At 42.8% G+C, this 15,849-nt stretch overlaps 1 protein-coding gene across 1 annotated transcript in view; it reads left to right on the top strand.

Annotated features, from left to right (window-relative positions):
* Nucleotides 1-15,849, top strand: part of nkain2 (sodium/potassium transporting ATPase interacting 2) — a 172,557-nt gene that overhangs the window by 147,693 nt on the left and 9,015 nt on the right. Inside the window, exon 5 of the mRNA XM_067383178.1 lies at nucleotides 3,031-3,091. Coding sequence (XP_067239279.1) covers nucleotides 3,031-3,091 — 61 coding nt within the window. The remainder of the gene's footprint in view (nucleotides 1-3,030; nucleotides 3,092-15,849) is intronic.

Genomic DNA, 15,849 nt, shown 5'->3' with positions numbered 1-15,849 from the left:
CCACTAGTTTGGTTTACATCTTTTGCAAACACAATGGGCAGATGATAGCATCAGGTAATCAAAAGAGCGGTCTGTTTTGTTTATGTTGAATCCGCCCCTTTTTCCCCACACAAACACACAGTTGCTAGCTGCTATCCATCTCCATTGTCTAATCATCCATGCTGGTTGTTGTATCCAAGGAACTGGGAACCAGAATACTGTCTGGCCCAATACATGCTGAGCCGAGGTGACACCAAATTGGGTCCTTGTCCTTCACATAGCTGTGCGGTATTATGTAAATGACCCTGTCTGGATACAGATTGCATGTGTGTGAGCGCGGCCCCATGCTCTCCACTGCCGCTGGGAAGGAGGAGGGAGTGGTACATTATTCCGTGTAAATGAGAGCAAGACCTTGAGGTATTCTCGGAATCCTAAATCCTCCCATTTACCGGCGCACTGTGATTATCTGGAGGGATTGGACCGGGAATGCAGTCCTGGACAGTTTGTTCTGTGAGTTTAGTTAAATGAACTGCTCAAATGATAAGAAATGGCGATACATAAACACGGCTGCATTCTAGAGCATCCCCTGAGAGATCACGAGTTTGTATCTTAAAGAAAAGCAAATGGCGCCCAGACTCTTAATTATAATCTCAAGTCTGGGTGGTCTTTTTTGGAGTATGTCAAAGTACATTTGCTTTCAACACAACCGTGGCAAAGTGTTGAGGAACATTGCTTTTAAAAATAACATGTAATAGTATTGGGTTACTCATAAAAGGTTATTTTGTGTTTTACCATTAGTGGTCTCTCTCTTGTCCTTATTGGAAGTGCTTTGATTGGTTTGCAAAACCTTTTTTTTATTTTTTTGTTAGTAGAAGTGTTAATCCACACAGCATACACTACCGTTCAAAAGTTTGGGGTCAGTAAGATATCATACTTAAGAAATTAATCCTTTTATTCAGCAAGGGTGCATTGCATTTATAAAAAGTGACAGTAAAGACTTACCAAAAAAAAAACAAAAAAAAACATTTCAAATAAATGGTGTTCTTTTGAACTTTCTATTCATCAAAGAATCCTGTAAAACGGTATATAATATTATAAAAATGTTCCTTGAGTAGCAAATCAGCATATTAGAATGATTTCTGAAGGATCATGTGACACTGAAGACTGGAGTAATGATGCTGAAAATTTAGCTTTGTCATCACAGGAATAAATAATTTTTTACGATATATTAAAATAGAAAACAGTTATTTTAAACTGTAATAATATTTCACAGTATTAATGTTTTTACTGTATTTTTGATCAAATAAATGCAGCCTTGGTGAGCATAAGAGAATTAGTCTTAAAAAGGAACTAAAAAAATCTTATTTTTAAAATTATAAATTATATAATTATATTTCAATATAATTGTATTTTTTTATTTTAATATAAACTTAAATTTTTTATATGACGTCAATTAATTGTATTATATAAAAAGTTTATTATATAATATTAATTAATATAATATATTTGAAATCATCACTATAAATAATGAATTGAAATGGATTTTACTGAAGCATAAGATTTATTTATTTGTTAGTGTATTTAAATGTTTTTAAAACATAATTCTGAGGTCAGCTGAATGAAAGACTATATTGTGCTCTGTATATGATTGATTCATGATACACACTTTTTAGAACTACACTAGCACAAAATAACTCCTACAACTTTTCTACACCTTAATTTATACCTTTTTCTTCCCACATTTTGTGTGTATACGTTATTATATAATTTGAAAAGTAACATAAGTGTAGGTAAAATTTACCAAGCAACTGGTCCCCTTGTTATTTGAAATAAACTCAAGTAAAGTGAAGTAAACTTTGTGTTTGTGCAGCCCTTGTAGGCCTTATTTTTGCAGTGCAGACGTATGGACTTCAAGCTGTCTCACTCTATCATTTCTCTTGATTTGATCAGAGACTTCCAATCAGTCCAGTTCTATAAAATCACGGGTTTAACACACAACAACAGGGCTCTCTGATGAAGAGTGTTTATAAAAAGCACAGCTGTGCTCCCTGAGCTTTTTAAAGAGTCTGCTCCGAGAGATCCAAGTCTTTTGTTTGTCCAGTAAATGTGTTTACAGTACTCAATATTCTTGTATGATCTTTTCATCATCGTTGTACATTTATCCCTCTTAATCACTGTTGAAGTCCCAAGACCGTCTTTTTCAATAAACACGGTTGCTGATGAGTGATTCAGAGCCAGGAAAATAGGAGCTTTGTGCATCCGTGTGCTTGTAGGATTCAGAAGTGCTGTGTTTTGGAGAGACAGAGAGGATGAGGCTCCAACATTTCTGCTTTGCTCTGTCCTCATTGCTCTAAAGACCCATTTCCTGTGGCGGTGTCTCAGTTTGATGTAAAGCTCTCGTCGCTACAACACCTGTTTCCTCAATGAAAATGAGCCTACCTCCCTCTATTTTTGATCTCTTTATTCTCTCCTGTTTTTATTTACAGATTCTCTCTCATTTGACCAAAACATATGAACGTGATTTCTTTTATCTAATTAACCGAATGAACCACTAATGGTCTTCCATGATGGTTTGTTTTCTTATTCTGGTATAATTACCACATGAAATGGTTTGGCAAACAGTTTCCCTTGCTTTTATTTTCTGTTGAAAGAGTTTCAGGGACACTGTCACTTTAAAGAGCATTTTATTGGATTCCTCAATAATTTTGGTTAGTTTCTTGAGAGAAAAAAAAAATACATTTTAAATATGATAAAAGTTTATTTTTAGCATAGGGAAATATTTTCTTGTGGCACTTACACTTGAAAAAAGCCACTGTGCCCCATAGTTTCTTCCATTTTTAGTTTTATTTTTTTATTTTTTTCAACTTCTGGTTCAACCAAACCAGACAGTCTGTCTGAACAATGCAAAAGGAGTGCTGGGAATGTTTTTGAAACCTGTTTGTGAAACATTATTATTCCAGTTCCATTTGGTGTACTACTCTTAACCTTACTATAGGCAAATCGATCAGTACAGTTGATTATTCTAATCAGTGTTTTCTGTTCTCTTCACAGCTTGCTGGGTTCATCTATGCCTGTTATGTTGTGAAGCTCATTTCTGAAGAGGAAGACAGCTGTGAGTATATCTTCATAACTGAGTCATGAGTGTGTTATTATTGTTCATCTTTTAATGAGGGTTTGCCTATAATCAAATAGATAATGCATGCTTCTAATATAAGTATGAGATCTAAAATTACATTAATTTACATACAGATTTACATTCTAGCATGTTATACGTTTGGGAACAGTTCCCTTTCAGTCGGTCACGTTCGACGTACGTCAGTAGTGACCGACGAATTGGGGATATCGCTAGAGAGCCCCTATCAGCTTCGAGAGAACTAAAACAAGCCAATGGAATTGGCGTGCGATATTTGCATAATGCGCACCTCCCCTAACAGGTGGATATAAAAAGGGGGGCAGATGCAATCGCACTCTGTCTTTCGCTTCGGAGCCTACCTGGTGTCCTGCGGCTGTTTGAACTTCAAGCCTCTGAAGAAGTTTCGGCGCTTGTGTTGGTGTGACGACGCCTGCAGCGAGGTCGCGAGTTGGAGTGAGCCGGGTGGAAACATCTACTGTTTTCCCAGCGTTCCGCTGTAATTCCACTGGTTGGTCTGCGATTTGGTCTGGTTCCTCCTGTGTTTTTCTAAACACGTCGTGACGCTCCCTGTGTGTCTCGACACAAAAGAGCTGAAGTTTCCCCTTCTAAAAGAGCTTCACAGACAGACACTGCGTCTTTTTCAAGATGTCATTCTGTCTGTGCGTTTCTGGAGGCGGTCGTTTCCTATCCTCTCTGACGGCCACGATCACTTTCTCTCATGTCTGCTTAGCATGCTGAGACTGTGTTTGTGGGTGGTCATATTTTCTTATGGAAATATGTCCACGTCGGCGCGTTGTTTGTTCGCCTTTCTCGTAAGGGCTTGAGCGCTCAGCGCGCCGTGTGCCGTCGAATTGCCGGCTGACAGCGCGCGTTGCCACGGCAACCCTGCGCGCTGTCTGGCGCTCTAGATGCACGGTCGAGACTCGGCTGCCTTTAATGAGGTGGAGTCCCCTCACTTATTCCCCGATCTAGTTATTTTTCTGAATCAGAAAAGTGCTACTTTGGTTAATAAGCCTGGGTGACCAGAGGATCACAGTGGGGCAATACCCGCCGACTCATTCTCCGTGGGCCCCCCACTCCTCTAGTGCATCGCAAACATGTTGTGACTATGTTCGTGGGTGGATCATGTTTAGATACATGGCCACGTCGGTGCCCAGGGTGCCGTGTGTCGTCCAGTTGGGCGGCCACGTTCACTGTCCAACATGGCTGGTAGCTTCTGCATGTGTTGCTGGTCCTCCTTAAAATAAATATGGAGGACCTAACATCTTAGTCAGGGCTCCAGCAGAGGATCAGATGTCGACTGCTACATTGGAGAGAGTATTGTTGGGCTCTGAACATGAAGATGAGGCTGAGCGTCCCACGGTTGTGGCGTGCTCATGCCGAATCGGATTCAGACTTGGCAACCATGCTTTCCCGGGCCCCCGGGGGTGTCGTGCGACGCGTACTCGCCTTGCCGCGCCCCCTGGCTTAGCCCGGATGTGCATGAAAAAACTTGGCAGTTTGTGGCCTTTTTTGGCGTTAATATGGAACGCCAAGAGGGTCATAATCTGCACTACAAGTTTTTTCTCTCACTACCCCCTAGGGTGGGGTGGCAGTGCTACGGGCACACCACCTCTGCCCTGCATGAGTCTTGGCCCCTGGCAAGTCTGCAGTAGGTCAAAGCACTCATTGCATGTGGGTAGTTCTGAGTCGGGGTTGAGCTACGCAGGATGCAAATCAAAGCGCAGGCCCCTGGCCAGACAATGTCCACCATGGTGGTCCAGAAACACCCCTGGCGAGTCTTGCTGGGATGTGCCGTCGTCAAAGTGTGCTTTCTCGATGCGCTCATCTCACAAACTGGCCTTGAACCCAGCCCGCTCAACCCGCAGTCACCTGACTAGCGGGAGACGGTCCTGGAGATATGGCGACCTGGAGCTGACGTAAACGGTTCTTTCTCCCCGGAGGAGGGCCGGGTGGAGAATTGGTCTGTTCCGCCGCTGGCTCTCCGGAGTCCAGCGGTACCCACTAAGAACTGTTTTCCGATCCTCTACGTCCCAAGAGTGTGGCTGGCGATGTGCAGCGCCCCGCGTTGCTACTCCCAGCCCCCTCTCACCTCGCCAGCAGGTGTCAGTGTGTTGGTGCAGGCCGCGCCCCGTGTGCCGTCTCCCATACGCACTGCTACCTCGCAGAGTCTGATCACACTCTGGGCCGCTACCACGCCGCCCGAGTCGGGTCCCCGTACTCTGGTTCGCTGCCCCACCCCCGGTACGTCTGTGGTGCGTTTGGTTCTGCTGGCTCGGTGTCTGGAGGCCTGGTTAGTGCCCCCAGCCCGTTCCGCTGGCTCATGCGTACTATCAGACTCGGCTATGCGATTCATTTCGCCCGGTGTCCTCCGGCGTCCAGGGGTGTCCACTTCACTTAGGTGTCGTTGGACATTGCACCTGTTCTCCGAGTGGAGATTGCTGTCCTCCTGGCGAGGGATACAATCGAGCCGGTCCCTCCAGCCGATTTGAAGTCAGGTTCAGCCCTACTTCATTGTACCCTAAAGGGCGGTGGGCTATGGCCAATCCTGGATCTGCGCGTCTTGAACCGGTACCTTCAGGCTGCCGTTTAAGGTGCTCATGCAGAAGCGCATTTTCGAGTGCGTCCGTCCCGGGGTTTGGTTTGCAGCATTCGACCTGAAGGATGCATACTTTCATGTCTCGATTCTGCGCTCGGGTCGAGCATGTCAGTACAAACTCCTACCCTTCGGGCTGGCCCTGTCGCTCCACGCCTTACACGGTTGCGGAGGTGGCCATTGTTCCCCTCAAGGAACAGGGCGTTCGCATTCTCGACTGCCTCGACGACTGGTTGTTCCTGGCCAGCTCGCGAAGCAGTTGTGCGTACACAGGGAGATGGTTTAGCTCACCTCAGCCTGTTGGGTCTTTGGGTCAGCTGGGACAAGAGCAAACTCGCCCCCGGGCAGAGGATCTCTTTTCTCAGTCTCGAGCTAGACTCGGTCGCCTGGATTGTGCGCCTCTCTGAGGAGCGCGTCCAGTCGGTGTTGAACTGCCTGAGTTCGCTCAAGCGCAGGATGGCGGCCCCACTGAAAGACTTCAGAGGCTCCTGGGGCATGTGGCATCTGCAGCTGCGTTTCGCCGCTCAGGTTGCTCCATATGAGGCCGCTTCAACACCGGCTCCGCGACTGGGTCCCGAGATGGCCATGGCAGCGCAGCACGCTCAGTGTCCTCGTGACACGGAGCTGCCGCCCTACCCTCATCCGGTGGTCGGACCCTTTGTTCCTGCGGGCGGGAGTACCCCTTGGACGCTGTGGTCCACACAGATGCCTCTACCACCGGATGGGGGGCCATGTACAACGGGCATGCGGTTCGGGTCTTGGACGGGGCCTCGACTGCATTGGCATATCAATTGCCTCGAGTTGCTAGCAGTATGTCTTGCACTGGGCCGCTTCAAGGAGCTGCTGTCAGACAAGCATGTACTGGTCCGCTCGGACAAGCACGGCGGCCGTTGCGTACATCAACCATCAGGCTGGTCTACGCTGCCGTCGCATATCGCAACTCGCCTGCCATCTCTTGCTATGGAGTCAGAAGCATCTGAGGTCGCTTCAGGCCACTCATGTCCCAGGTGTGCTTAACCGTGCAGCCTACGAGCTCTTACGGCAGCCTCCACTTGCGGGCAAGTGGCGGCTCCATCCCCAGGCGGTCCAGCTGATCTGGCACTACTTCGGCGAGGCCCAGGTAGTCCTGTTGCCTCCCCAGGAACTGCCCTCGGCCAGTGGTTTTCCCTGACCGGCGAGTCGCTCGGCACGGATACCCTGGCACTCAGCTGGCCCCGGGGCCTACGCAATATGCGTTTTCCCCCAGTGAGCCTTCTCGCACAGCTCCTGTGCTAGGTCAGGGAGGATGAGGAGCAGGTCTTGTTAGTGGCTCCATATTGGTCACTCGGACCCGGGTTTCGGACCTAATGCTCCTCACGACAGCCCCTCCTTGGCCGATTCCTCTGAGGAAGGACCTCCTGACTCAGAGATGGGGCTTCCTATGGCACCCGCGTCCCGACCTGTGGAACCTCCACGTGTGGTCCCTGGACGGGATGCGGAGGTTCTGGGTGATCTCCCGCAGGCGGTCGTAGACACCATCACTTCCGCTAGAGCTCCTTCACGAGGAGCCTCTATGCGTTGAAGTCGAACCTATTCGTTGAATGGTGCTCCTCTCGCAAGACGAGAGGACCCCCGATCATGCTCGGTCAGATCTGTGCTTTCCTTCCTGCAAGAGGGCTTGGAGCGAAGGCTGTCTCCCTCCACCCTCAAGGTGTATGTTGCCGCTTCGCTGCACATCTCCATGCAGTTGATGGCAAGCCCTGGGGAAACACGGTCTGACCATCAGGTTCCTGAGGGGGCGAGGGGACTGATTCCTCCTTGCCCACCCTCCTTACCCTCTAGGGATCTCACCTTAGTTCTTAGCTAACTTCGGCGTCATCCCTTGAGCCTTTGCAATTAATCGAGTTAAAAGTACTGTCTCTTAGACCGTCCTCCTGGTTGTATTGGCCTCATGTTAAGAGGGTAGGGGACCTGCACGCATTTTCGGTCGACGAATCGTGCCTGGAATTTGGGCCTGGGGATTCTCACGTCTTCCTGAGACCCCGGCCTGGATATGTGCCCAAGGTTCCTACCACTCCCTTCAGAGATCAGGTAGTGAACCTGCAAGCGCTGCCTTCGGAGGAGGCAGACCCAGCCCTAGCTTCGCTCTTTCCAGTTCACGCCCTGCGTGTTTACGTGGATAGAACTTGAAGCTTAGGACCTCAGATCAGCTCTTTGTCTGTTACGGAGACCAGCAGAAGGGAAAGGCTGTCTCCAAGCAGAGGATGGCCCACTGGTTAGTGGATGCCATCGCCCTGGCTTATGTTCCCAGGGCGTGCCTTGCCCGTTCGGGTTGAGAGCCCACTCCACCTGAGTGGCCTCTTCCTGGGCGCTGGCTCATGGCGCCTCGCTGACAGATTGTAGAGCTGTGGGCTGGGCGACACCCAACACGTTTGCTAGGGTTTTTAGCTTACGTGTAAGCTGGTTCTTCCCGTGTACTCGCTTCCACCAGCCGGTAGACGCGTTGAACCTGTGCTCGTGTCGGCTTGCAATGCCACTCCCGCCCCCTGGGCAGGATATGTGCATCTGTTGACTCCAGTCGTGTTCCCCGTTCGGTGAACCCTGTCGAGTTCCTCCACCTCCACCTTCGGCTCGGGCATTGCGGAGTGTCTGATGCCAGACCAACATCCATCTTCGATGTTGTCTGTTGGTTGGGTTCCATATGTTGCAATCCCTCTACGTGAGTGATTCCATATGTGTATTGTCCACGGTTACTCCCTACGGTGAGCCCGTGTCTTTCCCTTAGCAGAGCTTCTGCTTTCTCCTGTCAGATGAGTCTCCCCCTACTCAGGTGGAGCCATCCCAGGGACTCATATGCGTTCTGCCCTGCGGGCCAGTCCATATGTTTTCCATGTAAATTCCTTCCCCTCTGGGTAGGTAGTGGTTCCGCAGCGTTCCTTACGGGTTCGCTTCCCCAGTGTAGTCTAGTTTACTTAGTGGGTATATCGGAACAGCAGTAGACTTCCCGGCGTAAGCTCGCCCCCTTCTCCGTCCCCTTGGTGCGACGGGCGGCTAGAGCCTGCGCTGGGCACTGGAAGGGGTTTCGTAACTGTGGCGTTTTAGTTGGGATCCCAATTCGTCGGTCCCTACTGACGTACGTCGAACGTGACCGACTGAAAGGGAACGTCTCGGTTACGTATGTAACCCTCGTTCCCTGAAGGAGGGAACGGAGACGTACGTCCCGTCGCCACAGTTTCTGTACCCTCGCTGCAGTGCGGACACCGGTTGTCTCCTCAGCGAAAAACAGAGTGCGATTGCATCTGCCCCCCTTTTTATATCCACCTGTTAGGGGAGGTGCGCATTATGCAAATATCGCACGCCAATTCCATTGGCTTGTTTTAGTTCTCTCGAAGCTGATAGGGGCTCTCTAGCGATATCCCCAATTCGTCGGTCACTACTGACGTACGTCTCCGTTCCCTCCTTCAGGGAACGAGGGTTACATACGTAACCGAGACGTTCTTCTATCCCTAATTGATGGAGTGTGTAGCTTCTCATTTCTTAAACAACCATGTTGGAAGACACATCATGGCCATATTCCAGGATGACAATGTCAAGATTCATCAGGCTCAAATTGTGAAAGAATGGTTTTTCACTCATGAATTGGCATCTCTGAGTCAGAATGTTTAATTCATTGAAAGTATTTGAGATGTGCTTGAGGAGATTTTACTAAATGCTCAAGTCAAGTCAGTCAATACAAGATCTTGACCAAAAATTGGTGCACCTCTTAAAGAAAATAAATGTTGTGATGTAATTTACAGCAATTTTGGTCAAGATCTTGTATTGACTGCAAGAGTCAAGCACTCTGTAAAGTCTCCTCCAGCACATCCCAAAGACTTTCAATGAATTTAAGGTCTGGCGCCAATTCATGTCATCAGTTATGGTTAGAAGAACCATTGCCAAACATATAACATGCCAGAAACGTAATAATCACTGCAATAGTGATGTAATTATAGACTCTTAAGCATTTGCCTATTTAAATCCAAACAGAGACTTTTTTTTGGCTGGGTAGTGTATATTAAATGTAAAAATAAATATACTAAATAATTTAAATACAAATATAAGTAAAACAACTTTATATCAAGAGAAAGAAAAAAATAAACGTTTTATATATTTGTTTTTAAAAATTGACATTTGAAAAATGTCATCTAATAATGGTCTTATTTTTAGTTTAAAACCTAAACTGCTTTAAAGATGCATGATTTTATTTAATATATATATATATATATATATATATATATATATATATATATATATATATATATATATATATATATATATATATATATATATATATATATATATATATATATATATATATATATATATATATATATATATATATAATATATATAATATATATATATATATATATAATATATATATATATATATGTTAACCAAACAGATCACATTATCAGATTTTTAAGTTCACAGACATGGAGCATGCTTCAGCATTGTGAGGGAATATTCGTTTCCTGCAGTAAATGAACTGACATAGACATAGCTCTTGGTGGCAGATCTTTAGCCTAGTTTGAATGCCTCAGTAAACACTGGAATTTAGATGTTGCCAAATCTAAAAGATTGCTTTTATTGATCCCAAATGACCAGCCTGTGGCCTAGTGTTTTAAAGCAAGGAGAAAATACTTCCAGTTGTAATGCTCAAACGGCTACGCTGAGACACATGGATCATTCTCTTTAGTCGCCTTTCTGTCCTGACAAAAGATTAGAAAGCATAAAAATCATGATGCACTGATTGATAATACTCATTATATAAAGCACAGTTCACCCAAAATGAAAAATCTGCTCATTTACTCACTCGCATGTATCCAAACATGTATGACTTTCTTTCTTCTGTGGAATGCAAAAAAGAGAATGCAAATCATGTACATTCATAAGACTTGGAATATGCACTGCTTTTATGATTTTTTTCTTTTCACTTTTATTATTGAAAACAGTGGGCTCTGTGTTGATTAGCATTTCCCCATTTGTGTTCCACAGAAGAAAGAAACTCATGCAGATCATGACAGGCTATTCATTTAATATGTTTTGCCTTCAGATGCTTGTAACTTTTTCTTGGGAGAGCCTTTTGAGGAATATAGCTACAATAACAAAGGCTATGCAGCCTAACACTGGCATACAAGATCAATACTGTTGTTCTCTTGCAGAGTCAATCCTTATTTTCCCTGTTCTCATCATTCTCTCATCACCAAGCAACTAAAACAGAGAGAGATGCATGTAAAAGTGTGTGTGTGGCTGTTTATTTGTTAAGCATCCCCCTTCTTTGTCCTGTATTTTCAATGCATTTTATCATTTCATAATCAGAGTAATCAGAATCATTAAACTTCACTCTGTATGTAATTAAGCATGGCCGTATTTGGAGGGTCAGCCTCTCATTAAAGGAGTGCCTTCACTACACGTTAAGATCACGGAGAGGGAGCCCTGTGGCAGAATACATCCAGTGTAGCATGATGGTCTATTAGTGCAGGATGTTTGTGTGTATATGAGTTTTATGCATGAGTTCACTGGGATGTTGGTCCAAGCCAGAGCGTGATCCAATATATATACATTTTAATGCTTTTGAAAAAGAAGTCTCATATGCTCACTAATGCTGCAGTCATTTATTTATTTGTTGTATTTATTTGATTACAGCATTAAAAAAAAAAAAAAAAAAAAATATAAATAAATATATATATATATATATATATATATATATATATATACACAAACCAAAATTTATTCAGACACCTTGAACATTTCATTCATTATTACAGTTTAAAAAAATGGTCATAAAATATGACAAGATCTCAGAGTTAAACTGTGTCAGAAAAAAATCATCTTAATTATGTCAGATAACACTTAAGCAAAACATGGTCACGTCAAAAAATCAGAATAATTTTTATCAATTTTACTGGTAGTCCACTGTATGAAGAATCTTTGGGTATAATATGTCATAGTTGTGACATATTATGACACATGAACATGAACACGCTCTGTACAGTTGACGGGTCAGTGCTTCATCATCATGAAAGTTTCAGCCGTTCCAATGTAAATATTCAAGCGCTGGAACACGTAAGGAATTTGTAACTCGCGCGCAGTTTAACATCTGAAGCCGCGTCTCTCAGACAGCATGTGAAGTTGAGCTCTCTTTCATGCCTTGGACAAATGGACAAATTCAGTCGGTTATGTCGTAAGTGAACGCAAACACAAAACACATGATCTGTGTGTGCATTCGGTCTTAAAGTGATGGCATCCTAATAATACTACTATTGTCTGTGTTTTTGATGTTAACCAAACAACAAGGCAATCTAAAATGTTGGTGTCATAATTGTCTGTTTTTGTGTCATGGCTGATAAAAAATATTTTTGTCCGGTAAATAAGTTTTAGGCCCTGTATATACTGTATATATGCAGGGCTGGTTAGGTTACTTTTAAAATGTATTTCACTACAGATTACAAAATACATGCTTCAAAAAGTAATTTGTAACATATTTCATTAAATCACCCAAGTTTTGTAACTTAATCTAAATACTTTAGAATACTAATATGTAACATAAAAACAAGACAATTGCAAGTTTTTATCTCACAGTTCTGTCTTTTTTCTCAGAATTGTGTGATATGAAGTTGCAATCGCGAGTTGTAAAGTCAGAATTGTGAGATATAAACTCGCAATATTGAGAAAATTAGTCAGAATTCTGATATATAAACTCAATTTTGAGGGGAAAAAAAGTCTGAATTGCAAGAAAAGTCATAATTGTGAGATATAGACGCAATTTTTTTATAGACGCAACTTCAACGTTTTTAATTATGCAATTCTGACTTTATAACTTGCAATTGTGAGTTTATTATCTCACAATTTTGACTTTATAAAGCGCAATTGTGAATTTAAATCTCACAATTTTGAGGGAAATTCAGAGTCAGAATTGTGAGATAAAAAGTCACAATTACCTTTTTTACAATTACAAGGGGCTCACAAACAACTATCGCAAAACATGAAAACAGTTGTGGATCATCCAGGTAATGACAGTACAGTTAAGATTCAAGGGTATGTACATTTTTGAATGGGGCAATTTTTATGAATTCAGTTATTTTGTCTTGTGGAATGTATGAAAACATCTGTTATGTGAAATAGCTTATTTAGGACAGTACTAAATAAAAAATAACACGCAATTTTTATGCTTATTTTGTTAAAATTATTTAACAAAATGTTGCATATTCTGTAAGGGGTATAAAACTTTTAAGCAGAACTGTAGCTTAGGATGCTTTTGCAAACAGAGAATCACCAATTGCTGTTTACATTAATTGCCTACCACAGTTTACAGTAATGTTGAAATGACATTAAAATTCAAAGTAATCACTTTGGTAATCTAACACACGTTCACATGTTCCAGTACTTTTGGGCTTTTTTGGCATGAGGCATGAATAACAAATAATGACTTTTGGTTTGTTTCTCACACAAATGACTTCAACTACTTTATACTTTGGAGAAAAGCATCTTAAATCAGAAATTTGCAGATTATGTGCAGTATCCTTATTCAGAGTACCTTATGAATAAAACTCTCCAATTAAGCAATGTGTGCAAAAACTAAATCATTTCATCCTCTCACAAAATCCAATTTATTGGCATTAGATTAGTCAAATGAGCTACAAGCTTTGCATCGCAAAAACTTCTGCCGTACTCTGTTCGGTTAACTTCCTCAAACATAATTCAGCAGCGCTCCCGGTGTCCAATGAGGTTCCTGATTGCCTCAATCAGTGATCAGGAGAGATTCTAGAACATCTGTGTAATTGGAAATCCATTTGAAAGTCTCTCCCAATCAGTCTATAGGTAGCAGTTTGAGTGACTGCCGGAGTACTCGGCTGCATGGCAATGTTAGTGTCCATTGAGCGTTTATCAGAGCTGTTGATGTTTCAGGGGTGAGCACAGGAAAATTCTACAGAAGAATATAATTGTTGAAGCTCTGAATCCTCCAAGCAGGCGGACGATATTGATGGCTTGATCCCTGAGGCATGTAGAAACACTAATCGGGAAGCCATATTGGCCATTACGGCTTTAATTAATATAGTACATGAAGCACCTCCGCAAAGGTAATGAACAGCTCATACCAATCAACATTGTCCGCACGTAATTACAGCTACTATCAAGGGTAACGTCCCAGGGCCCATTTAAAAAAAGGACAGTATTTAAAGGAGACTGCCTCTGTGAGAAAGAAAAAACGAGTGCGAGCGAGAGAATTAGGAATTGTCAGTGTGCACAAGTTGGGGAAACACTTTTTGCATCTATAACAAAGAAATTAGGTTAAGGCTTTCCTTTGGGTATATGCAATCAGGCTTTGTGGTTGCAGGGAGGGGAACTCATGCTGATAGTCTTTGTGCGCCACGTGCGGTTTACAAATGCCTTTGTCGGAGGAAAAGCTTTTGGAAGGGTGACGCCAAAACAATAAAACTCATAAAGCTTTGCTATATGGCGTCTGTGAGGAGAAAACGTCCATCTCAGCCTAATTCCCTGCAGCGCTGGTGCCACTGAAATGGCTTCTTTCTGGGATGTGTCGCTTAAAGCAGAATAAATTGCTATTTGAGTCATTTTGTTGAGGTCGAGGAATGGTTGTTGTATGTCTTTGAATGCTAATGCTTTAGCTCAAGGCGGCCCATAGACCCTCGATCTGTCCACTTGCCCACAGTTGACAGTACTTGTATGTTTTTTTTTACTTCATTACTGGATCAGTGATCCCAGCATTTCCCATTATCTTGGCAGGACTAGCTAGGAGGAATTTCAGCAGTAAAACAACTTGAAATATTTGTTCCATTGGGAAGGGGAAATGTTTAAGAGCACATATCTGCCTCAAGGCAATCTATTTTAACATTTACCCCCTGCAGACATATTTATGTAAAGCACATTAACATGAGAATGTTCTGAAAAGCAGCGTAGCTTAATTTTCTTTTTGATATGATCAGTGTTTTCCATTTTAAATATTATTTTGTATATCATATGCCCTAGCATTTAAAAGCTTGGGGTCAGTAAGATGGATTTTTTAAATGGTTTCGTTGTACCATTAAAACATTCTGCAAGTTTCATAGCTTTAAACATCCTTATCGTTATAAACAAAGCATTTATTTAATCAAACCACAAAAATGGCTCGTTTGGATATTATGGGATTTGTGACATCACACAGGCAAATACATTTGCATATGCCTGCCTCAAGAGCAAGACATTGACAAATAGTGTTACATCATCGCACAATAGGCCCCACCCACTGTAATACAGTCACTTAACCGCTGACACTTGTCTACACCAGATGTGCGCGTCTTGTCAAAAGCAAATAGAACCCATTATAATCACTGACCCTTTCTACACTGGATATTGTATACAGATGTGCGTTCAGCTTCTAACATACTCCAGGTGATTGAGTCTGCCGACAACAGGACAAATGGAAAAGTAAATGGAAGCGTAAAGGAACATTCACTTTGACGCGTCCTGAATCAACAGCTCATTTGCTCATTTTTTGTAGATATTTCAGAAGGATACCAGCATCAGGAACTAATGGATGGTTTATTTTTAATGGTGTCATGGATCACGTCGGAGGATTATATGTTTGTTCCAAGTATTTGACTTCAAATTGTTTTGTAAACAAGTCACAGTGTAAAGGAGAGTTCGCAAAGAAACTTTTGTTGACAGATGAAGCAGTCAGTTGTATTGAATCTGACAGACCGCAAGTAAACAATTTCATAATGCTTTGTCTATAAACGATGGTTTTATATGGATAATGTTTTCAAAACACTTACTTAGTAAAATAGCGAGTGGGTGTTGATCTGGTTTCCTATGCAATGATGTTAGTCAATCAAGCCTTAAAGGAGCCTTCTCTTATAAACGAATAATTTTAATTTTAGAGCCCGTCCACACAGAGACACGTTTAGCTGTATATGTAAAATTTTTGTATCATATCAGCTTTTCATCCAGACGGATCCAGCATTTTGGGAGCCTGAAATTGCTATTGCTAAATCTGAAAATGAACTTGCGTTTTCGTTTTTGTGTATCTTAATTTAAATGTTCTTAATATCCATATCTTAATGTTCAATTTTTATTGAGCATTAAGCATGTAAAATGACAAGAAAATAAGCCAAGAAAAT

This window comes from Chanodichthys erythropterus, chromosome 4 (assembly GCF_024489055.1).
Source record: "Chanodichthys erythropterus isolate Z2021 chromosome 4, ASM2448905v1, whole genome shotgun sequence".
Lineage (NCBI taxonomy): Eukaryota > Metazoa > Chordata > Actinopteri > Cypriniformes > Xenocyprididae > Chanodichthys > Chanodichthys erythropterus.
The sequence above is the reverse complement of the archived record's forward strand: the minus strand, read 5'-3'. Positions and strand labels throughout refer to the sequence as shown.